We start from the raw sequence: 25,252 nt of genomic DNA on the forward strand, positions 1-25,252 counted from the left end.
GTCATTGTAAAATGTCAGCTTGGTGCAATAAGAGTGATCATTTATAAAAGTGCAGACAATGCAGTCAGTTTGTGTTACTGAGGGCTTACGTTACTAGATAGTGACCAGACTTTAGAGAGTCAGCATGTCAATCACAGAGAATCCAGCTGATTAATTCCACACACTGTTGTCATCACAGGGCAAAAAGTAATATTTTGAAGTTGATACAGGAATACATTTACCTGATAAAAACAATAGTTACGTCAAAAGAAACTATAGAGGGCGCTATATCACAACCAATCAGGAAGGCAGATTTCAGTTCACCAACTGATGAGGGGAATCATCTGGATTCTCTGTGTTCAGTATTGTCAGTAAAAGATGGCCGTTTTGTCATTTCCATACGATACATGTGTGTGTGTGTGCTGAGGAGTATCAGTATAAAAGAAGACAACAAAGTGAAAAGCAGTTTACAGGGACTGAGATGTGATTTCTTGACAAAAAGGGAAAAGTTATTTACATGAATTATTAAGTGCCTGCAAACACTGATTGGCAGCAATTATCTAGCAAAAAAACACCTTAGAACTAACACTACGTAATAATGAATAATACTGCACTTGAGATATGATAATATTGGCACTTATTGACTTCTACAAGGTCAATAATAAGACTTTACCATCATGCATTGAAACATTATTAGATATTTGCACATACCAATACATGCATATGAGATCTAGCAATTACAGTAAAATTATCATGAAAAGTTAGTGCATGTTCTAGATTGAAGAAAATAACACACCGACTACCGGGGAAAGTCCTAATTAAAAGATCATGAAGGAACAATAACTGCATGAACATGGAACAAAATCAAAAACTTAACAGATGAAATATAAGCAAGCATTTTGTGATTGTATGACTTAACATTTTAAAGTACTAAATATGGTAATAATTTGGATGCTTCAGTTTTTATATATATAATATGTATATATATATATATATATAGCTGTGCAGCTTCTATGTGGTTTGTTATATCTATCGCTAGAAATCAATACATTACAATGAGTTGGGAAAAGGAGTGGTAAATCGAAAAATGATATTGACGACAGTTTTTTTTGTCCTGATTGTCGTTGTCGTCCTCTGCTTGGCTTGTGGAAACATCCTTTCTGTGTTTTACCTCCCACACAGATTCCCCCACAGGAAGTAGAGATGTAAGCAATTTTATTATTTCACTCTTAAAAACAAGTTTGTAGGAAAAATATATATTTCTTCATTTTTACTTCTGTTTTTTTATACTATTGGAATTGAGATACAAACATAATTGCACCGTCTTGTCTCTTTCTTCACAACAAAAGTTCAAAGTTCATTGTCTCCGAGATGAATCAGCATGCAGGCATACGAGTTCCATAAAAATATACCTGACTATGTCAAAAAAAAGTTGATAGACAAAGTAAATACAGATTCTTTTTTTCTCTTATTTTTTTTATCTTTTTTTGTACTTTTGTAAAACTCTGATATAAAGTAGATCTGATTGAATGCATGATGATAAAGATGTTTTCAAGTTTACCCAGGTCTCTGTGCTAACAGGAACAGAAAACAAAAGAAAATAAAAAAGGGTAAAAAGTCAACTACCCCAAAATTATAGAGTTCAACGTGATAGAAAGAAAATTGTTGAATCTCAGTCTCTCCTGTCAACATAATGAGCTGTAGATATTCAAAGACTGCACATATGACTGGTTGGCATGACAACATCAATAGCCTCCAAACTCTGGTGATTTGTCTAGGTTCCTAAAGAAACAAAACAGAAACACAAAGAAAAACAAATTAGATGTGTTGTGGTATTCCCCTATGACAACACCCCCTATGGTGCAGGCCAAAGTAATGGACAGAGACAGTGTTCACCAGCTGAATAAATAATAACCAAGCTATAGGCCCTTTATATGCAAATTACAATTCCTTGGGTATTAGTCTTTGGCCAATATAATTATTGAATAAAGCCACCTACGTGAGAGACCCCCAGCTAAGTTCCTGGAAAGTTCTGAAGAGAAAGATTAGTTCTCTATATCAGTTCATCGATGTTAGAAGTACAGAAATATTATACAAGGAAAAGGAGAGTTTATTGAAAGTTTAACTTGAGGACCTTAAGCTTAGTCATGCCAGGTTTTAAATTCCTTTCAGGTTGGAAATAATTAAAATATGATACACTCTGTATATTGCAGTTCCTCCATCACATTTTCACACTGTATAACAAAGAAATCTACTGACCGTTGGAAAACAAATCTCCTTGTTCACACATCATCTCATCTACTAAACTAAATAATCTCTTGCTAATTAAAAAAATTTGGATATCAACATGCAATTTGGGACTGCTGCTTGGCATTTCATCAGAAGGGCAGAAAATATGTTTTCTTCTGTGAGACAAACTGTCAATCTCATTGTGAATGAAATCTTTTCACTATTTTTCCCTCTCTAATCTATCCTATCACATCTGTGTTATTTGTGCGGGTTTGACCTGATGAAAACTCATATTCTTCATGTAATTGCTCAACAACATACACCTTTCGTGAAGATAAAAATCACAACCTTATCCCCTGACTGGTCAACACTGAGACGACAATAATTCTCTCTTGACGAAGGAACAACATGCATATTTTAATTATTTCCAACGTCTCATTCCATATCAGCCTAAGACAAGGCTGAATTAATATATGTGATTTTATATTACACACTTTTTATAGAATCTGTTGGTATTGGTTGCCGTGCCGAGTTTAAAAAGAAACGCTATCTCACCTACCATACATGACAGATCTGACATATTACTTACATTAAGATAAGATGTTTAAAACTTAAATCTTAAATATATATACATATACAATTTTTTGGTAAAAACATCAAAGATACATTGTCCTTATTTCCCTGACCACTAGAAATCCATCTGGTGTTGTTTTTTGACCTGTTTTTAGTTCTGTTGCCATAGTTTCTAACTCTTTTGTCGATAGCAAAGATGACATGTCAGTTGGTCTGAGAAGTCCTGTTGTGAAACAGAGAATCATGGTTGTAGTAAAATACATGATAACGATACAAAGTAATGTTAATTCAGATTATAAATGTCTTTCAATACCATTACTTTTCCCAAGCTTGATTGAGAGCAGTATTTCAATCTTCCTTTTATGAACCTTTTACCCCTCACATATATAATGGTTTATTCTGTTTTCAACTGTGAGGATTGATCCATGTATTAGAAAGTGGGGGTGAGATGGTGTTACAGGAAAATGGGAGATACAGGACCTAGGGATGTTTTCATTACTTGTGGATTGGGGGTGGGGGTGGTATGTTCATTGCCAATGGACTTGATCACCAAGAATGCAAGAATTGAAGAGGTTCTGATGCGTAGGACATGTTGAACTGGAAACTTGATCAAATAAGACTGTATTTGTGTAAGTGGTCTGGAGTACAATCTTGCAGACAATATTGCTTTCTGCAGGGGACAATTACTAAAGTTATAGATTCTCTATGACATCAGAGTATAACATAATCCCATAAAGGTAGAATCAGCCTCAAGGAAAGATATTAGGGCTATCAAATTTTCACATTTCTTTTCTGATACACCACCTGTCGGAGCTTATTCTGAAACTCTTGGAGTTAAAAAAGTTTTCACCGTCTTAGTTTTTCGTAAAGAATCAACAATTTTATTTTTTCCCCATAGAGGCTATTTGAATTGCAAATATCAGTAAAAGCCGAGTAATTTGTCTCACTAGTACCCAATTTTGCACTGTGATCCCTGATTTTTATTCTTTATTTGGTAAATGGATGGTTGAATATTTCATGAGGAAAGTTTGAGCAAACATTAAGTCTTTCACTTTCGTGGCACATAGTACCTTATGAAGATTGGATCATGGTCTTATTTATGTATACAAGTAGCAAAAACTTAATATTTTGCACATCAATGTTTCATGCCCCGGACGACTGAAGAAACGGCCATCCCATCCAAGTGTAACTACTCCTCAGACACACAGTCTAATGGTGTAAATGAGCAGGATTCAGTTTTGAGACAGTAAACCACCTCATGAAGGCTTTTCAACAACTCTGCCATGACAAGATATCTACAGATTTATCTATAGAACAGTCAGTCTACCAAAGAAGTGTCTGTCACAACTGAATTACGATGATATCCATGCCTCTCATAGGTGGATCATGTGCACAAATCTCCTCGTCCTTCTATAATTGTATTTAGAGCATAACTGATCATTTGACACTTGGCAGCAATCTTGCAGCCTGGGTGAACACTGCACATCTGCAATGGCTGAACAGCAGTCTGGACATGCATTTTCAAGTTGACTAAAGACATATTTCAAAGACTAGTTGTGACAGGCAATGTATAAAATGTTACAAAGGCACTATTTGATCCACTGTTTGTTGGATATTTTCATACTTAAGTCACAGACTATCAACGTATGTAAAAACAAGATAAAGGAAAAGCATTTTGACAAGTCTCTGCCAACTTTTGTGATCATTTACATCATGGCAAACTCAAACAACTGCAAGTGGACCGCAGTCTCGCAAGTTTTAATCGTCGGATCAAAACGATGTTCTCCCTTGAGAAAGTGAAAGACAGTTAACAGAAAGCACTTGCTAGTTAATGTGTAGCTTTTTTATTTGATGGTTCAGCTTTCAAGTCCCTTTTAATTCACCTTGTGACAATAGCAACAACATTGCAGTGCCTTGAGGGGATGAATTCTCATTCTAATGTTTGAGAAAGCACACGGAGATTACAACAAGACTTTGATTTAGCAAGGCCATCGCTCTGGGGCTGCATTACTTTCTTGTGAAGTGTCTGTCTGCAGCATGCGTAATTACAGAAGGTACACTGAAATCAGAAAGTGCATCTCACAGAATTTGAGGCAGAGTAAAGGAAACACTTCATTCTAAAAGACAACAAACATAGTCCGTGGGAACTATCCTTTAACAGAAATGCTACATGTGAATACAGTCTGTTTTATGCAATCCTGATAGTGCCCTGCTATGCTGAACAGCACATGAATTACCCTCACACAAAATGCACAGCTGGAATCATTTTTTGTCTACTGCACTCTTGCGCAGATTATTTGATCCTGATTGACCCCTGACCTTGTTAACCCAGAGTACCCATTCAGAAACCATAATGGCAAAACAAAAATGTGATTTGATTGTGAAGTAACAATTAGAGCATGTAAGGAAAACACAGTTCATGCCTAACATTAGGTATGTTACAATTTCAATTACATAAAGTGTCAAAAAATACGAGACAAAGGAAAAAAAAGAGCATTTAAAGGTTGAAATTCATGCAGACAGCACGCACCCATGTAGCCAAATTGTTTTAATGGTGAAATCATAAGAAGTGGCATGCCTACCTGAAATTGTCGGCAATGATCTGATTGCCTGGCGCCCATTGTCAGCGTGTGTATGGATGATACGCAATATGAGCTTTTCTAGCCGCAGGTGCCTTACCGTATGTAGCAGCTGAAAAAACCGAATCAGTGCCGATATTACTATTTATGAGCAAATTGTGTTAAAGGAGGACGTGACGTGCTATTAGACATAACCCAACATTCCCAACACTATATCGTGCCATTAAACATTAGATGTTAAAAAAGTAACATTCTCAAAACTCTATGGCGATGAGTATGTTTGGTTGTTGTTTATTTACTCTTTTTTGCCGTTGGAAAGGAAGGTTTGGAGTAATGCAAGTTATAAGGCGTTGTTAAAATTATAAAGTGATACAAGCGTTGAAAACACATTAATTCAAACATGTAACAATGGTGAATAGACTGGGTAATACACAATATCTAAGATCAATGTCATGGTAACAGCTGGGCACAACACATCATCCAATCACAGTGGAAGTTACGAAATCCCCTTAGGAAATAAAATAAACAAAACAAATCACAGTAAACAAAAGAAAATGGAATGGAGGGGAGGGGGACCGATGGGGAAATCATCAGTAGACTGATATCTAGGACTTAAACAATGTTAAGAACATGAAGTAACATTTTATATGGTTCTGTATTTGTCAGGAAAGTATTTTTTCTGCCGGAGAGTTTTTCATGTTTAGAAGTGGATGGCAACACACACACACACATATATATATATATATATATGTATATATATATATATGGCTAAATCGTTAGGTATGGACCAGACGTTTCTGGGGGTGAATAATTGACAATCACTCATAGAAGCACCATTCTTTCCCCCATTTTATGGTTATATAGTCTGGCAGAATTTAACCAGATTCTTATATAGTTTACTTTTGTATTCCCAAATATTACAAATCTGCATAACAGGATATTAAATGAATAGAAAATTTCTGACATCAAACGTCCAACACATAGTGTATTGTCAGTAAATGGTACACCTGACATTTTCAAGAAATGTACACCGTACCACATCGGAGGGGGCTGCCTTGCTAAACACAAACACGTCCAACAATCTCACATTACAGCACCTTAATGCACGGATGTGATCAATTTAACAGCAAACAACACTGATCTTACCTGCGGCATATCCGACTCCGTAAGCATCCCGTAGGGCATATTCATAACCTGGCAAAGTGTAGGCGGCTGCTGCTGCTGGTCCAGCATATCCAGGGGCATACGCAGCAGCTGTGGCGGCGGCCGCACTGGGAAATCCTGGAGGTGCAGGTGCCGGCGCTGGTGCCGGTGCAGGTACGGCTGCTGCTGCTGGCTGCGGCGGCTGCTGCTGCTGCAGGGGAGGGTGGTGGAGGGGTTGTGGGTGGATACGCTGCTGCTGCTGCTGGATAGCCGGGTGGAATCTGATAGGTTTGGGGTGTGAACCCCCCGTAAGTGTAACTGGTGAAACCCTGGTTATATCCTGCAAGAGTTGTAGGAGCTGGAGAAAACGAGAAAGATTACAAGTGACATGAGTAATAATCAGAACTCACAACCAAAAGACTTCGCACTGCAACCACTTGTAAAGGCACCCAGAAAAAATACCAATGTTCACTATTACAAAAGTTCTTTCTCCAATTTACTTTTCATTCATGGGCCTGCAAAATTCATACAAATCTATTGACCCCTTTGGAAAGATATTATCCTGGAAATTGTTGCCATGGCAACCTGTTGCCTTTACAGTGGCGTGATGATGGTAGATTACATGTAACATTTACAGTCTTCAAAAAATGACATATAACCACATGTATTTAAAAGAGCAAAAGCCTAAGAAATCAGCTTGCTATTATCCTTCATCAATTCTCTGTATTAGGACATCAAGCCTTGCCAGTAATACAATTAAACACTTGGATTCACTCATGCTGATGATTCAAATGCAAAAGTTCACCAAGAAAACTTTTTTCTCTGCTTTCAACTCAACAGATACTGATTTCAAGAGCTTTTCAAGGAAAGATTGGAGACCTTTTCCATGCTATTAATGATTGCAATCAAGACACATCTCAGAGATTTGAATACCCCTAATGGATCCAAGCTTTGCTTTAATTTCAACCTATCCTGTATGTTGGCCTACAGCAACCACTGATTGCAATGGCTACGGATTCAAACAGATCCAAACACACATGGCTTCCGGTGCTTTGCTCAGCTACCCCCCAGGTGCTATACCTCAATGCCGCGCTGATTTCAGTGAAAATTGAGGAGATCAAAACTCTGTTCCTCTCAACCAATCATGCTCTCTTCCCCTAAATATATCAACCAACCATACCATCAACCTCTTTTAACCTTCTTAAGCGTACACTACAATACTTTGATGGGGTGTAGTGGGTTCAGGGGCCTAGAGGTGTACCTAAGGGACCAAGATTGAAGCATTTTAAATTGGGTTTTTGAGTTCATGAAGTTCATGCTGCCTGGCAAAACACTGATGACACGTACTTACCTGCATAGAAACTAGGATATGCATTGGGTGCTGCTGCAAAATAAAAACATAAAAAAGAACTTGAAAGAGTATTGAAATAGTTTGTATTTATATTACTTGATTTCAACACTATGTATTCTTTCTCACTCATAAATAGTGTTCAAATATATGTCCACAAATTTAATATTGACTCCATGAAACCGGTTTAGAGCTACAGTATAAACTGTAACTTTCGACAATTTTTTAGAGTTTTTGATCCATGCTTCAACTAGTTTCCTGATCTACTTCCTACAATATTTCGAAATACCCTGAACTTAATTTGTAAATACCGCATGTCAATGTATGACATACATTGTTTTTGTTGACAATTACATTAAAGTCCTTGCCTGAATTTCATAATCAACACCAACAGTGCAGGACACACGCACATATTGTCAGCGTTTCATATTAAGCAAATTTTTTGGTATTTAAATTCATTGGGGGGAAGTACACCTAGAAACTGTTGCTGATTATACATGCCCAAAAAATGTCATAAACAATTGTAAGAAGTTACAGTTACTGGGCTTTTAATGTGCAAGTTACTATGTATTTGTGTCCATGGTGAGGAAAGAAATACTGGACAGAACCATAGTCAGTCGAGAAACTGTCTATGACAGAACAAATGTTCAGTAATTAGGTTTCAGGTTGGTTCATTGTTCCTTTCAGTCGGCAAGTGTGCATGTTGCTTTGTAGGGTGACCTTGTTCTTGGTAATATAAATCTACATTTATAGAGTTGGGGACCAGTTTGTTTTTCAGAGAAAATTTCAACATATAGCTTTTTATCGTGTTGCTGCTTTAACTATTTGTGCATTTGAAGTGGAACGGGTGACAGGCCTAGCAACCATATTGATATCTCCTACAGCTCATGAAAATAATGTCAACAAAATCGCTCTTATCATACAGATTGGACCATCAGCAAATTTTTGCCTATTATCTGAATATCAAAGGTAAACTTAATCTTTCTTATCATAAGTCTGCTCAACAAAAGCAATGTGGTAACGGTTCATTCATCCTAAAACCTAACTGTACAAATTTTTTAACTGGTACTTTTTGAAACTTTGGGAGAACAATCTTAGGAAAATCCCATTAACAATATTTCCTACAGTTTGAAATTGCCTGTCAGGCAAATATACGCTATAAGTATACCAGCCACTGAGTTTGCTGATTGCATAGTCCTGGCTTAAGATAAACTAACGTAATGATTACATACAGATTTCTAAATTACTATCTACAACAAATTCATGTCAAATTTAATTCGAACAACAAGAAAATTAGCAATAGCTGATGCCAGTTGGGTGAGAAAAGGCCAATTTACGATTAAACAGAGCTGTAGTTTGATGCTGAAATCAACCAGCTAACATGTAATTACAAGCGATCAAACTATAAACCCAATCCCATTTTGTTCCACCGAAACTTGGCTGATTCATGATAAAAATCTTATCTGCTACACTGCTGTCAGTTTGTCTCCTGCAGGCATAACTCAGGATTTCCCATATCAGTATATCCTGTAGGTTAAGTAACATGCTATTGCATTTCTCTCCATGCAAGGCCTTGTGAATCACAACCTCACACAAATTCCAGGATGGGTATTTTTCCTCCTTTCCTTGATATTGTGTTATTTTGCTAGTTTCCATTCTTCCTTGTCTCATAAACAAATTTATCATCTAAACAGTTTCTTTACAAGCGCCACAAATGTTTGCTAACTTTGCTGTATTTTATCTAGCCACCGCATCTGATTTATAGATCTGCCCACTGGTTCTGAAAGTTTGTTTCTATTAGTTGAATACAAACCATTTTATTTCACATTTTGCAAACTGTGTCTTACTTCTGGCATATTTTGACAAGTTTCACACGCAACTTGTGGTGTGTCTTTTCATGTCTTTTCAGCAGAAAAAAAAATTCACTTAATCTGTGCCGATAACAAATGTAAACTTATCAACCAAACTAAATATATCAATCATCAGCAGTCACTAGGTCTGTGACCTTGTCATATTTTACGGAAATGAAAATAAAACACAAAAATAACTGGATGGTATTTGATATGCATGCATATGAGAAAGACAACAAAAAAGAAATGATATCTCATGATGGAACCTGTAACAAATAACTACACTGTACATACAAGAATTGAAGAAAGTTTTTCAAAAAGTAGATTCATCTCCTGATGCCTGCTTGCCCTTTGATCTGAGTAAAGCTAGGGTAAGAAATGAAACGCATTGAGCCCATATATAGCAACATTCATGACTGCAGGGAGTATTTATAGCGACTGCATTGCGATTAAACTACCAGCAAATGTTCTTATGGAATAATCTGATAACAATGACACGAAAAAAATAAACACATGAAATAGCGTGCCATCTTGAGAAAAGTAACAGGAGCATGTAGCTCTATCAACATAACTGAGTTGGTGTAGAATGTCTTGGGTGATGATTAATAAGATGAAACTTAAGTTTGGGTTTCTCTGATTTACACTAAACATGTAAATGTATGCATCTACGTGTATTTGACAATACCAAACAAGACGGTAGACAATGGCTTACCACTTGCAGGTCTAATTTGAAACAATAGCACAGTCAATGTACGGATGACACTGCAACAAGCTTGCAAAATGTGTAAGTAGTTTTTAGTCCCCCGGACACCGTCCGGGGGACTTATAGGTTTGGTCATGTCCGTGCGTGCGTCCGTGTGTGCGTGAGTGCGTGCGTGCGTGTGTGCGTGCGTCCGTCCGTTCACACAGATATCTCAGAGATGCAAGAAGCGATTTCATTCAAACTTGGTACAAGGATTACTTCATATGTCATACAGATGCACGTCGATTTGTGTTGGGATACGATCCAATATGGCCGCCAGGCGGCCATTTTATTACGATTTTTTCATGTACAAGCCATAACTCAGACATGTTTCAACCAATATTATTCAAAGTTGGTACAAGGACATTGACCAATGTCATAGATATGCACGTCAATTTTTTTTGTGATATGATCCAATATGGCTGCCAGGCGGCCATTTTATTACGATTTTTTCATGTACAGAGCCATAACTCAGACATGTTTCAACCAATTTTATTCAAAGTTGGTACAAGGACATTGACCAATGTCATAGATATGCACGTCAATTTGTTTTGTGATACGATCCAATATGGCTGCCAGGCGGCCATTTTATTACGATTTTTTCATGTACAGAGCCACAACTCAGACATGTTTCAACCGATTTTATTCAACGTTGGTACAAGGACATTGACCAATTTCATAGATATGCACGTCGATTTGTTTTGTGATACAATCCAATATGGCCGCTAGGCGGCCATTTTATTACGATGTTTTCATATACAGAGGCATAACTCAGGCATATCTCAACCGATTTTATTCAAAGTTGGTACAAGGACATTGACCAATGTCATAGATATGCACGTCAATTTGTTTTGTGATACGATCCAATATGGCTGCTGTGTGGCCATTTTGTTACGATTTTTTCATATACAGAGGCATAACTCAGGCATATCTCAACCGATTTTATTCAAAGTTGGTACAAGGACATTGACCTATGTCATACATATGTACGTCGATTTTTTATGTGATACGATCCAATATGGTCGCTAGGCAGCCATTTTATTATGATGTTTTCATGTACAGAGCCATAACTCAGACATATTTCCACCAGTATCATTCAAAGTTGACATTGACCTATTTCATACATATGCTCGTCAATTTGTTTCACGTCATGTAGCAGTAACATGTCAATTATTGAAGTTTCGTAAGTAGGCTGATATGTCAAGAAATATGTACTGCATCAAATTCATGAAACTTTATACAGATGTTAACCGATGTAAAGCTCACATTGCTTTAACATTGAAAAAGACATTTATCAGTGTCATTTTAATTAATTTGTAATTGCATAAGTAATGAACTTTCCTAATTAGGGTGATATAGCCACAAATTAATACAACGTCAAATGTGATGAAACTTGATACAGATGTTGATCTCATAGTGTTGTAAATACTGCATTAAACTTTATGAAATATGGTAACAGTGATAATCTGTTAAGTGTTAGAATTGTATGCAAAAATGTTTTGCAACATCCTGTTGATTAATTCCTAGTTGACTCATTTATGAACTTTAGGATGGTAGCCTACCATGGTTTTATGTTTCATCACCATGGAACTCATTCTTGGCCATTGAGCGCCATCTGTATCAAAGTATTTTTATCACAGACCTAATTAATGAAGAGGACTCTATCCTCTCTGAGGACATGTAATCAAAGTACCCATTATTAACAAGTGGGGACTGTGTCATCAACGATGACTTGTTAATGTATGTGTAAGTGTCGTGTGCAGGGTGCATGTTTACAGTTTATCAGCTTAGTATTCTGTGAACATCAGAGATGAACAACACCTTTCAGTGCAAAAATTTCCCTTTGTTAAAATTTGATGGAAGCCTATCCACCTGATTCGCCAAATGTGTAAATTTATTCAAATATATTCAAGGTGAGATCATTCATCTCTGAAGGGGTACCAGCATCTACAGGGGTTAGGGGTACAGGTGCAAGTTAGAGGACTGTAGGAGCACATCTAGTGACAAGAGCAAAGCAGGCATATGTACCTCCCCTTCCCAAACCCGTACCAGCGGCGTATGCTGCTGCTGCGGCTGCTGCTGTTGCACTTGGTATGACTGAGGTGGCCACCACTTGTTTTGTGTTCTGGTCCTTGGGTGTAGCTTTCTTCACTTCACACTGAAAGAGAATACAAAGTGCTATCCATCAGTCTGGTGTCTTATTCAAGATCTGGCTCTAACCGGCAACTCAAAACTAATCAATCAGATATAATGACATCCTCTGGTAACTCCACAGGTGCAACATTTCCTAAGAACAGATTTTATCATTTCATATTGAGATGGACTGTACTTCACATGTATCTAAACACAACTTGTTCTCTTGTGGTCCATAAAAATGATCCTACATTTGATTTCTGCTTTCCTATTCAAATTATTTGCTGTCTCCCTAAGCTTGGGTAACAGCAACTTATACAATTCAAGATTTGCTTATACAGGTATCCTGTATCCTAATTTAGTTATAACTTTAAGCAGACTTCTTTCTTTTTGAACAATTCTTTTCATGTGAAAATCACTCTTCTATGAATACATGTATGTCTTTGTATGATAAAGTTTTCCTGATGGCAATAAACCTATTCATATAAATTCAATAATTTCACATACGCATGCACATAAATCTGACAAATCTTTCAACTATTCTCAAGCATGTCACTCCATGCAGATTCTACAGGTTTCAGGGTCCTGACTATTCCTGTCTGATGTTGTTGTTTTCTTTTCACGGTCTAATGGGCTTTACTTGCATATTTGTGCCAGCTGAAGCAAAAGAGGACACTGTGGTGTCTAGATTGTATGTAAATTCATGGTTGTCCTTTGGGCATGTGCATCTAATTATTGGTCTGCAAAATAGGCTACACAAGCATCACAAACATGTCTAATGTCTGGGATAATTTCTAAAACATGGCTTGCAAACCTCACTTCAGAGTTTGCAAATTGTCCACACTATGTACTTGACATTAGGGCTGGAAACTTTCACAAGTTTAAGGCCCAATATCATTTTTTCACATTTTCTATTGAAAATGTCAAACATCATGTAAGATGAATGCTTGGACTGTCATTCAGTATGTTTTCAGGTATTAAAGTTTCCTGACTATCAAGCTGGCAAAGTTATCAGTCTTGGGTGTGCAGATGGGTAGCGATTTCACACAATACTTGCAAATAATTTTATTGAACACACACGTTTTTTTAACAAAGCCAAACTAGTCACATTTTGTAAGCTAGACAACTATATTTCACCATTTCAAAACTAATCTTCTCATGTTTCATTGAACTTGGGATTTGGACTGGGACATGGAATATTTAAATTTGTAAATAGCCAGGGGCTAACATTTGCTGATGAAAATAAAGACAGAAAACCCTAAATGATAGAAATCTACTACGTGTGAGAATACAGACAATTTAAATACAAATGAACTTCTCTGGAACATAACAGAGAGATAAGACTCACTTTGTTATTTCCGAGTTGATGAAACTGTTGTTTGCAAATTTCCTCCACTGCATCCTCTGATTCAAATTCTATAAAACAAAAGCCTCTTCTCTTATTGGTCGCTCTGTCAATGGGAAGCTCTACTTCCTTGATCTAGGAGAAAACAAAACACGAACAATCAGTTGTTGGGCTGCATGCCTACCATCCCATAATTTTATTCTAATTAATAAATAAGCACATCTACATTTATACAAAGTACACTGGCACCTAGCAACATTTACCGGTTTTTACTTTTAGTCTTTTATTCCACTAAATGCATTTTAAGTTATAAAACTTAAAATAAAGGGAACAAGAAAAATAAAGTAAAGTAAAATTGTGAGCATGGCCATGTATTTTTATGTTCTTTTTGTAAGTGAATGAATTTTGTGCAAAAATTTGTGATATGAAGAGGTTGACTTTTAAACATTTTTTTTTCCTTTATACAAAACCAATCACAGTTTTGGCTTAATATATGATTGGATTTTAGCTAACATTAGGGGGTGCATGCAGAAAAATGTAAAAAAACAAAGCATTTTAAAACTATCCCATTTATTTGACATTTTAGCTCTAGTTGTTTGGTTAGTGAATTTTTCTGTTGACAGTATGGACCTGGCACCTCATACCTCAGTTTGGGAGTGTAACCTTCAGTGTCGTCATAGTAATTGTGTACACTGATACCAGCTGCCCGCATGACCTTTGACCTTGGAAGTAAGATTACATAATGGTGTGTTTTAAGGATCCTAATCATTTGTCAAATCAATTCATATCAATTCAGATCAGATCAGACGATTGAAAGTGGGGAAAACTGAAATATTATAAAAGTGAAGGATGCTGCTCACACCAAATAAAATGGTAAACAGATATTTTCAGAAGTGTAAAAATATTTCTGATGAAATCCACTTGTTGAAACAGCCAAAATAACATGCTACAGTGAAATTTCTGTATCATATCTGTAATTTGCTAAAGTGTTTCAACATAGTATTCACAACTACTTCTGTACTTCGTAGCTTTATTTTTAAGCGATACACTCTCTGAATGATAAAATATCAAATAAAGTATTGCTGGGGGAAATACAACTATCTGCACGGATATTATAAGCCACACACAAAAAGCATGAAAAATTCAATTGAAGGATTTAGATTATGGGATTATTACAACTGAAACACCACCAATAATATCTCACCAAGTTACCTTCTGCCAGCAAAATTATCAATAGGGTTATTGAACTCACCACATCTTCTGCAGTGAATGTTACATGTTGTGACAGAAATAGTCACGTACTCTGTGTGTTTGGTGACCTGTGTTTATAACACTATTGAGTGGGTATGATAAACAAGAACACGATTTGCTCGTTGTAATGCCAGGGAAAAAATGAAAGACAAAAGTAAAACTGAGATATTCTCAGTATTAGCCTTGACACATTTAGAACACCATTGCCAAATGATGACCGATCTGTAAATGTAAAATCCCTGCTTTTCATAATTTTGATGCCAAATCACTCCTTTTGTAAGCCCTTACTGATGCTAAAAGATAGAAAGCTAGTTTTCATTGTCGATGCCTGCTGGGAAATAAACTGATGAGCAGATACCAGTTATCAATAGGAGGATGAGCAGAGAGACTCAAATGAACATGGTATTAAAATCTTCTTGCAATACTCTCATTGATTCTCATGCAAGGTTCCTGAACAAGTCTTTTTGTTCCATTCAAACTGCAAGATAAGCTGATTCAATGCCCCACCATATAAAATCACGTAGCATTTTCAAGTTGATATTTACAGTTAGTTGAGTCACTGGAAGGGCTTTTGCTTCATGCTTGAAGTTGTAAAGCTCTATTCATAACTGGAAATTACCAGCAACAATACCAGCGATGTAAAATGGTCTGCTACTACCACAGAAATTAAGTTGGTGTCTTGGTAACTGAGTACTAATCTGTATGGGAAAATGTTTTCCAAATGAATAAACTGGCAATCTTCCATCATATTTACTGGTGAGGAAAGTCTTACCAAAAACAATAGTGGCACATTCCAGAATAAGTCTAAAAGGTCAGGTGAAGGGTTGAATGCCCAAGCGTTTGGAAGTTAGTGATTCAAAACTTGGCTGGGACACAAAAAATGGCTGTTATGACACTATACATCACCTTTCTTGATAGTCTTACAGAAAGTGTATTTCAAAGTTCTGATCCAAGTTAGCTTATCAGACACCTTACTAATGATTGTAATGATTAGAATATTCATTAGAACGATTTCAATATCATTTTGCATGTAAAAATTAATCCATTATCAATGTTTAAATTTTGAGAAATTTTGACACATGACAGAACATTCATTATGCCTTTGGAAAATAGTATACTTAGCTACTTGCAACCATATGAGAAAACAGACAATTTTAAGGTCAACTCAGAACAAAGCTTTTTTCATGTCGCTTTCATATCATACAATTTTGTCATGATCTTTGACCCGGTGCTTATTTTATCATGTCCGCACCTGTGATTTCAATCGGCATGTTGGTTGTGATTACCATGAAGGGGGAAACAGCCTGTGTGATAAAATCCTATCACTGCCGGTCAGGCATCAGAACCCCACCGAGATATGTACAAGGTAACTGGTTGTGAATAGAAAGACTGGCCTTTGATGACGTACACGGTAGAGAAACCAAAACCAAATGAGGGCATGAACATAAACAATTTTGTGTGAAAGTAAATACGATATGAAAACCCTTACACAGTTTATGATAAAATACAAGATGGATACTGTTGCATGGTTCTATCAGTAAAATGTTACAACTCATCTCTTTCACTTCTTTGTATTGAATCAATTCTGCAACAGAAAATGATTGATTCCCCTATTGACAATGACCCCTTCAACCAAAGTAAAGAGTTATACAGGTATGCGCTAGGGGGTACTTTGCAAAACCTATCAATATTTCTATACTTTTTTATCTGATTCAAAATTTTTTTAGTTCCTACAGCATCAGTTCTTAAGTAATCATTCAGACTGAGTATGGAAAAAATGTTATCATTATGACATTTATGGAAGAAAAGCATTACATATTTGGTTTAAATGTGTCAATCTTTTGTCTTTGTCAATCTGGCAGGACAATTATAATGATTCTGAGATTACTTAGAGTGACACTGTTCCAACAAGATAGCTTTTGTCGAAAAGTAACATGTTCTCTTGCCTTGCAGCTTCATCAGTGTGGAAAAATGAGCTTGTCATTTTCACAGGGTTTTGTGTACTGGCTGACTGTTGTGTTTGTTAAACTCTACACCTGTATTCCCAATGTGTTGTGTAGGTCTAACATATAGCTATACAATGTATGAAGATGAAAGTCGTCAGTCCAAGCAAATCAAAACACTTTGACTTCATAAGAATGTAAATTTTGTTGTATGTCATAGGTCACAATTTAAACATTTAATAACAAAACGTTCAAAACTTGCAGTTACATTTTTCCTTGGCAAAATACCTTCAACACACATCATTATAATATCACCCTGGTTGCAGTCGGCTTGAGACCTTTTGTTGCCTTCAAACATTTTTCAACATTTTTTAGGAGATCACACTAACGGAAAAAAGTTTACTTGTCATTTCTAAAGTTATCATCAGGAGTAAAAGAGAAAAAGGGTAAAAGTGCTACTGTCACAGTGTTTGTAATGTTCTTGCATTGTAACATGTTTCATTCTCTAGACTCAGAAATGAAAATAAAAAAGGGTAAAAGTGCTACAGTCACAGTGTTTGTAATGTTCTTGCATTGTAACATGTTTCATTCTCTAGACTCAGAAATGAAAATAACAAATTTGAAATTTTACGAAGTAAACTGCATCAGTTGCATGGAAAGGTACCAGTACTGGAACTCAACGGAAACAATCTCCTTATTCTTCATGAAGCTGAAAATGACCACATCATTAGGCTTTTTTCTCTAGTGTCTTTTTTCCCTTTTCAGCAAAGAATTCCGTACTTACCTTTCCGTATTTAGTAAAGTATTCCCTGAGTTCACTTTCTGGATATTCGGGATTGAGTCCGCCTACAAAGATTTTTGTAATTGGAGGTTGTCCGCCCCTTGCTTTAGCCCTTTTAGGATCTATAACCCTACCGTCTAATTTGTGCTCCGGTACCTGTAATACCTGTATTGTGATGGGAAATTGTAGTGGAGAGAGAAAGAGAAAATGACAGAAGAGAAACAGGTTTTCAGAAAGTCCAGAGTTTCCCAGTGGTGTGTGATTTTTGACTTGACAAAAATATATAGGAAGCCAATTAAAGGTATACTGTCACCTGTTCCAATTTTGCCACGGTTACCATGGAAAGAGAAAATCTAACCAATCACAGATTTTAAGCGGGTGGCTGCTTTTTAAAAACAGCGCCGTCACATGGGCATTTTGAATACCAAGGAACACCCCTGTGACCATATATGGGCATATTTAGATTACAGGTGACTGTATACCTTTAAATCCAACACATGCTTACTGTAAACAAAGAAGATTGATATTTTAAAGTATCATGAGTGTTTTTATATACTGTGTCATTGTATTACTGGGTGCATCATGCTATTTTCAATTTGTATTTGTTATTTTTGTAATATTAACAATTTTTATCTTCCACTATACGTTCTTGTGCTCTTGTCCCTTGGTACGGTGAATGCAACGTAGTCTGTACGATCATGTGCACTTGATTGAATGTGAAAATGTCAGGTGTTTCAATGTTGCTGAAAGTTAAAGATATAAATGCATTCTGTTTGCAATATATATTTACAGAGGTGAACACTACTATTGAGAGAGTGTACTGTTTTGAAGGTAGAACAGACTGATGTTTGTCATGTGCAAATGTGTTCCGAAATGTAATTCTAAAACCTCTACAGACTCTTTTGATGTTCTGTAGAGTTTGGCTCTGCAGATCTATACTGACAGGGAGTCAAATCTATATTCACTATCCTGCACTAGTCAGTCCCACGAACTCAAAAGTGATGTTGGTGACCTCATCAGCAGAACCATTTTGTAGGGATGTAGAATTAATTAATTTTGGTTGCAGTTGGCAAAAATAAAACTACAGATGGTTAGAAGTAGAGTGTGCATGTAAAGTTTGTGCAAAATGTCCTGATTTTTTACTAAAACTAAATATTCACAGCCGGCAAATTGAGCTGACAGCCGATTGTTTCTACCGGCTCCCTGATTTTGCAAGTTCTGTTACACCGGGTGATTAACTACATGTATTTGGAGCAAGCTATGGTAAACGGAACTCAAGACTTCAAGCAGCTATAAATGCTTTCAGAAATGTCACAATATTTACACCTCTTTGACGACAGAAGGCTCCTGTACTTTCTTTGCTTAACATTTACAACCAGGCAATGTGTAATTTGCAAAGCACCTGTATGGACATAAAATAGGTATAAGTATAGCAATGTAAATATTGGGTTACCTTTTCTGCACTCATAGCATCTGCAAATAGTACAAAGCCAAACCCTCTTGATCTGCCAGTAACTGGATCTATCTTGATGGTGCAATCTGTTACTGTGCCAAATTTTTTGAAGTATTCTTTTAAATCCTCTGCAAAAGACAGAAAAAAAGTACTAAATTCAGGACATTATCATGATATCATGGTCAATACATATTATGAAATATCCTTGTCTCAAGCCCTCATAAACTTGAAGGCACTATTGATATGACCGAAATCACAAAGGCAGTTTACCAATATTATTACTGATGCTAGTTGAAATGAACAAACAGTCTTAATTCATGTCTCCACTGATTTCTAAAGAAATCCTGCAAAGATGAAAGTTTCAGCCGAATGAAGTACAATTTCTGTTTTCCCCTTTTTCCTTAAACGTGTAGATCACTTTCAAAAATTACTAAAAGGTGCCTCACGAGGAAATTCTCCAAATGCTGTTTCTAAAAATAAAAATCCAACCAGCAGCTGTGAAGCTTTACAAAATATACGTAGATGTTAGCTTAGCCACAGTCGTTTTGAGAGCTATTCAGCGCTGGGTCTATTCGCCCCATAGACGAGTGTGCAGAAGCGAGAAATACCCCAAGTCTGGAAACAGAATGGCTATAAAAACCACGCCATGTCACATTCCGTGTCCAATTTCACTGTGAAAATTAACAAGTTCATCTATCATGCAACCGTCGATCGCTCCCTATCATTCTAAAATTTCATACCTGATACTTTATCTGATTCAAAAACGCTCGTTTCGTGTAATTTTCGGCCGAATTCGACGGACACCTCGCCAAAACCTGGGGGTGAGCAACATTCCGGTCACCTCTTGGGTCCCTCCACTTTACTGACATTGGCGCCGCCTACCCATGAGGGATGGCTGGAATGTTGCTCACGCTTATGTTTTGGCCAGGTTTATCTCGAACTCAGCCGAAAATCACAGGAAATGAGCATTTTGTAAGCAGATGAAGTATCAGGTATGAATTTTCGTGTGATTTTCGGCCGAGTTCAGAAGACACGTCGCCAAAACATAAGGCATGAACAACCTTCCAGTCACCCCTCATGGGTACGCGGCGGTAACGTCAGTAAAGTGGAGGTGCCCAACGTCCACTGTGAGGTGACCGGAATGTTGCTCACGCTTATGTTTTAGCGACGTGTCCGTCGAATTCGGCCGAAAATCACACGAAACGAGCGTTTGTGAAGCAAATCAAGTACCAGGTATGAATTTTGAGAATGCTAGGGAACGGTCGACGGTTACATGATAGATGAACTTGCTACTTTTCACGGTAAAATCGAACGTCGAAGATGACATGGTGGCACAATCCCTATACGAAATCGCCATTTCATTTCCAGACTTGGGGTATTTCTCGCTTCTGCACACTCGTCTATGGGGCGAATAGTCCCAGCGCTGAATAGCTCTCCAAACGACTGTGGCTTAGCAGCTGGTGAGAAGCCTTTCTCCTGATATGATGATGAAAAACAGATAGCTTCATAGGTGGTTAAGTCAAGAAGTCAAATGAAATCTACCCAGATACAAGGTAAATGTATTTGTGGATGCTGAGAGTTTATCTATGAAGTTCTACATTGAAATTCACCACAAAGTACACCAGTTATTCCTTATCAAGTATTTATCCCTATGAAGTACAACCTGCTGTAAGTTACAAATGCAGTTCTTTTATGCTTTTTTAGAATGCATTTCCTAAAGCATCACATTTACTATGATTGAGTGTATATGTATCGCATGTCTTTGTATGTGAACACTGTTAACACAAGTTGTATCATTCAAAACCTTGATAATGTTGCATTGTGGGATTGGCACCCAACATGAAACTGATTAAACTGTATTGAGTGTCATGAACCCTTGGGCCACAGCTCAATATTAGCTGCATTGCTCACAGCTTTCCGACTTCTTTCTCAACCATCTTCACGATAGATGGATATTCTCTGACACCATCAAACTACCTAATATCTCAAGCCCTGGAGAAAACTGGGCTAGACTTTTAAAACATACAGGCTTTTATTGATGTGAAAGTAATTAAACACGATGATGGATACATTTAATTACATTAATCTAGATCCCGGCTCCAGATCTTACAGATACATGCAGATCCTGTTACATCTAGTGTGATGGAACGCTCAAGTTGATGCTTTTCAATTCAATGTCTACAACTGTTGCAATTTTGTAGCTCATGTTAGATGATAGGTAAATACAAATGAGACAAAATACGCTACCCTGAGGGTATAAGTACCACTCAGTAAACATTTTCTCCCTGTGTCTACCCATTTAAAAAATGAAAGATTGTCAGGCTTAACAAACAGACTGTAGCGCTGGAAAGATAATGTTGAGTTGCCAAGTACTTTGCACACATCGAGCATTGAACTGTATTCACAATGCATGATAGTCCTTCTAGATGGTACATAAGTACAAGCTAACAATGATGGAAAAATTAATAATATCGATACATTTCTATCTGCAGCATGAAGCTGATGTTATAATAAAAGACAAAATTATAGCAAATTTGCTTTTGTCTACATAAGAGGTACATCACTATCTTCAAAAGTGTAATGCTGAAAATTATTTTCCATGCAGGGATTTTCAAGTGGTTGATGAAGCTGCTACTTAGTTGACCATACAGCAAGACCTGCTCCGATACAGAGCTCCTTTCAATTATTTTTATCATGCAACAGGGAACCCTATATAATTTCACACTGACAAGATCACTCCTAGCATCGTAAAACATCCATAATGAATGATGGAGAAAGTGACTACCATGTACTGACATCACTAATTTCTATTCATATTTTTATTGACTTTTATTTTTTTTCCGTTCTAAACTCACATGAGCCATCTAATGTATGCAGTGAAGTGTCCACATCTGACATCAAACCAACAAATTGCAGTTTCTGCTCAGCACTTAAAGCTTCAAGCAGGCTCAGTTTCCAGGCCCGATCTCATCCAATATTTATGATGATGATATTAATGCGCTGGATGGATCTGGGGTGAAATTTTGAATCCGCTATCTCGGTATGGAATAAAGCTTTATAAAAGGATATTCTCTCTCCAGTAAATAGGATGGTTATATCATGACTGCACAAATGAAATTTCAAAGCCATTTTCTTTTCTGAAGAACCATTACAGTTGCCCACTCATTCTATTTTAGCTAATTCTGTACTTAAACATCTTTGACGTCATTAACTAACGTTATAATATACCATACGCAGCAACTTAACATATATGGGGAAAAATCATCATACATAATTCCTATTCAAGGCACATTACATGGGAGATTGGTCTTTGGCAGTCAAGGCTTGCTTGATTGTTTTTGTTGCTTGAAATTTCAAATTCACTGATGTAACTGTCCACTCATATCAACTGTGAATTTGCATAATTCCTCTTTGTTGTAAGAGGTACACTGTCTGTGACCAAAGCATATGCTGGTTATTTACACTGGCACCAACTGCTTGATCAAACAGGTGGTCGGGCACGGCACATTGGACATTCTGTGGGTATGGTGTCTGACCGATAACAAACCTCCTTCATGTTGTTGTGTGTGTAGTGGGTTAAAAAAGCCATGTATATGTTTTATGTCCACATAATTATATACTTTCAGTGGAGCCCTTCACTAAACGGCTTACTATTTGTATCGTGAACCTGATTCATTGACTCACATTTCACATTATGATTCAGTTAAAACAATCTTGTCATTATTTGGCACCAATAATGTCTTTAAAGGGCCTATCATAGTTACATGTGAAGCAGCGCTTTTTTCTCAGGTTTGCCAATGGTTTACAAAGCCTAACAACATGCATCCTGCAGGGAAACCCTGGTAAAATCGTTGGGGGAACCATGGTGAACCAGATCAGAGTACCCTTTAGAAAAACACTTTTCATTTTAGGAAGTATGCATGCCCATTAGGGCAATCAATGATCATTCCAAGTATACGACTAAGCCCTTCAACACTGTAATTACTTCAGAAAACCCAATCCTACAAGTACGGGGCAGGATCAGACAGACTTCCATCAAAAACCTTAGGCTACATAATAAAATTTCAACAAATGAAATGTCCATTAGATGTATACCCTTTACAATTGCATAACTCCAAATCAGGTAAAGTGCTTTCAGCATTAGCAGTTCATGACACCACTACACGTTAACATAGCTCACTGAGTGTCACTCCACTTCAATGTCCAAATATCACAGCGTGATGAACTCCTCGCACTCCAGCCAAGCATTCATCCATAATTTCATGATTAATCTTTGCAAAGTTCTCAATTAGTCTGATTAAAACTTGCTGCACAACACTGGCAAGATAGACAACATCAATTTGTTGAAATCAAAAGCATCTTGCAAAAGTGGGTGAGTTGATTAAAATGGCTCAACACATCTCAGTGTACTGAAATGGACATGTTGAGGTTAATTCTTTTTGAAATGCCCCTTTTGTTAAGATTCAGCTGGAATAGGGAGGGGGGGAGAGGGAGGGGGAGAGAGAGAGAGAGAGAGAGAGAGAGAGAGAGAGAGAGAGAGAGAGAGAGAGAGAATACTTTCTCTAATACATCACATTTCAAGCAATACCAATGCAACATCTCATATTAAAATTGTCCATTACTTCCTGACAGCCACTTTTTCAACACCAACACTCTGAAAGAGTTCCCACTTTCCTTTGAAAGTTTCACCAAGGCACAAAATTTCACCATTCTCTGTAGAGTCAAAGTTCACATTTATCACGAATCTCAGGACATGGAACCTCACTTTAGAGGATAACAAGACGTTGACTTTTGTTGTTTCACACAAGCTTTCAGCATGGGACAGACAGGAGAAAACTAATTTTCCATACCATTACATTAGACTATGAATATGATCCATGATTTCCCAAATGTACTGAAATATCACAGCAAATGTCAAACCCCTTATCTTCAAGCGCTGCATACACCATCCTATAATGAGGTACTCATAATACATTTTTCTCAGGTTGATGTTATTATCTTGATGCTAGCTCTGAAATTGCTTTCCTGAAATAAATCACATAACTTTGATCAAAACACCAAATCCCACAGGCAATGCTTTTCCGCTTTCCCTGCACCCTTCCTCACCATCCAGTGTCAGCCCACACTTTCTCTCCTTTCAACACGGAATGACATCTCTGAGATGGCTGTCAACCTCTTATTGAAGAACACCTCATTACAACGGCCATGCAGGTTTTTACAGTGAAATGATCCTCTGCTTTAACAGGCGCACCAAATAATTGCTTTGAAAAAGTCACATGTAGAGATGCAGCCACTGATGGGGTGAAATGTTGAATACGGTAGCTGACCTGGTGACTTCAAATGTATAGATGAGCTGCATGTACAGCATCACATACTGCAATAATTTTCAAGATAATTTTCTTCATGTCAGATCATCAGCAAACACAAATAACCTCATTTTCCAAGGGATAAAAACTGTTCAAAAGAAAACAGCCTGTAACATCTCATTCTGACATTCACCTAAACTGAGCTTGTCTGAGCAGTGGAAAATCAGAAACAGTTCGTAATAGCTATAATAGTGGGCATACATGCAAGAAAACTACCACCCTCCTCTGCAGTTTGTATCCTGCACCTTGCTTTGCACTGATTGCCTGAAGTTACAAAATGTTTATAGTGCATGGATGTATTAAATCACTCAAGCGTAACCAAAATACATTTCTGCTGAACCAGAGAAGATGGATACGAGCTTTTTCCACACTTAGGCAGGTATTAACATACATCTAACTTTACTGCTTCACAGTTACCTGAGCAAACGAAAACATCTGTTACGACAGACTATGCTAATGCTTTCATTTCAATGACAATTTCATGGCACTATCCATGATGCGGTGGTGGAGATTAAATCAAGACTTTGAACGGAAGAT

At 37.1% G+C, this 25,252-nt stretch overlaps 1 protein-coding gene across 9 annotated transcripts in view; it reads right to left on the bottom strand.

Annotated features, from left to right (window-relative positions):
• Positions 1–445: 445 nt before the first annotated feature.
• LOC139122734 (heterogeneous nuclear ribonucleoprotein D-like) overlaps positions 446–25,252 on the bottom strand; it is a 95,900-nt gene continuing 71,093 nt past the window's right edge. For 2 of the 9 annotated variants that reach the window (XR_011549528.1, XR_011549524.1), the window contains exons 3-10: positions 19,350–19,477; positions 17,900–18,061; positions 13,925–14,056; positions 12,472–12,601; positions 7,855–7,887; positions 6,507–6,861; positions 5,364–5,472; positions 446–1,761 (exon numbers count right to left, since the gene is read on the bottom strand). Coding sequence is in view for 4 of the 9 variants with exons in the window: in XM_070688405.1 (XP_070544506.1) it covers positions 6,548–6,861; positions 7,855–7,887; positions 12,472–12,601; positions 13,925–14,056; positions 17,900–18,061; positions 19,350–19,477 (899 nt within the window). In the remaining 5 variants the exon portion in view is untranslated. The remainder of the gene's footprint in view (positions 1,762–5,363; positions 5,473–6,506; positions 6,862–7,854; positions 7,888–12,471; positions 12,602–13,924; positions 14,057–17,899; positions 18,062–19,349; positions 19,478–25,252) is intronic. The other 7 variants (XR_011549526.1, XR_011549527.1, XR_011549525.1 and 4 more) reach the window with 7 other exon arrangements.

This window comes from Ptychodera flava, chromosome 22 (genome assembly GCF_041260155.1).
Source record: "Ptychodera flava strain L36383 chromosome 22, AS_Pfla_20210202, whole genome shotgun sequence".
NCBI classification, from domain to species: domain Eukaryota; kingdom Metazoa; phylum Hemichordata; class Enteropneusta; family Ptychoderidae; genus Ptychodera; species Ptychodera flava.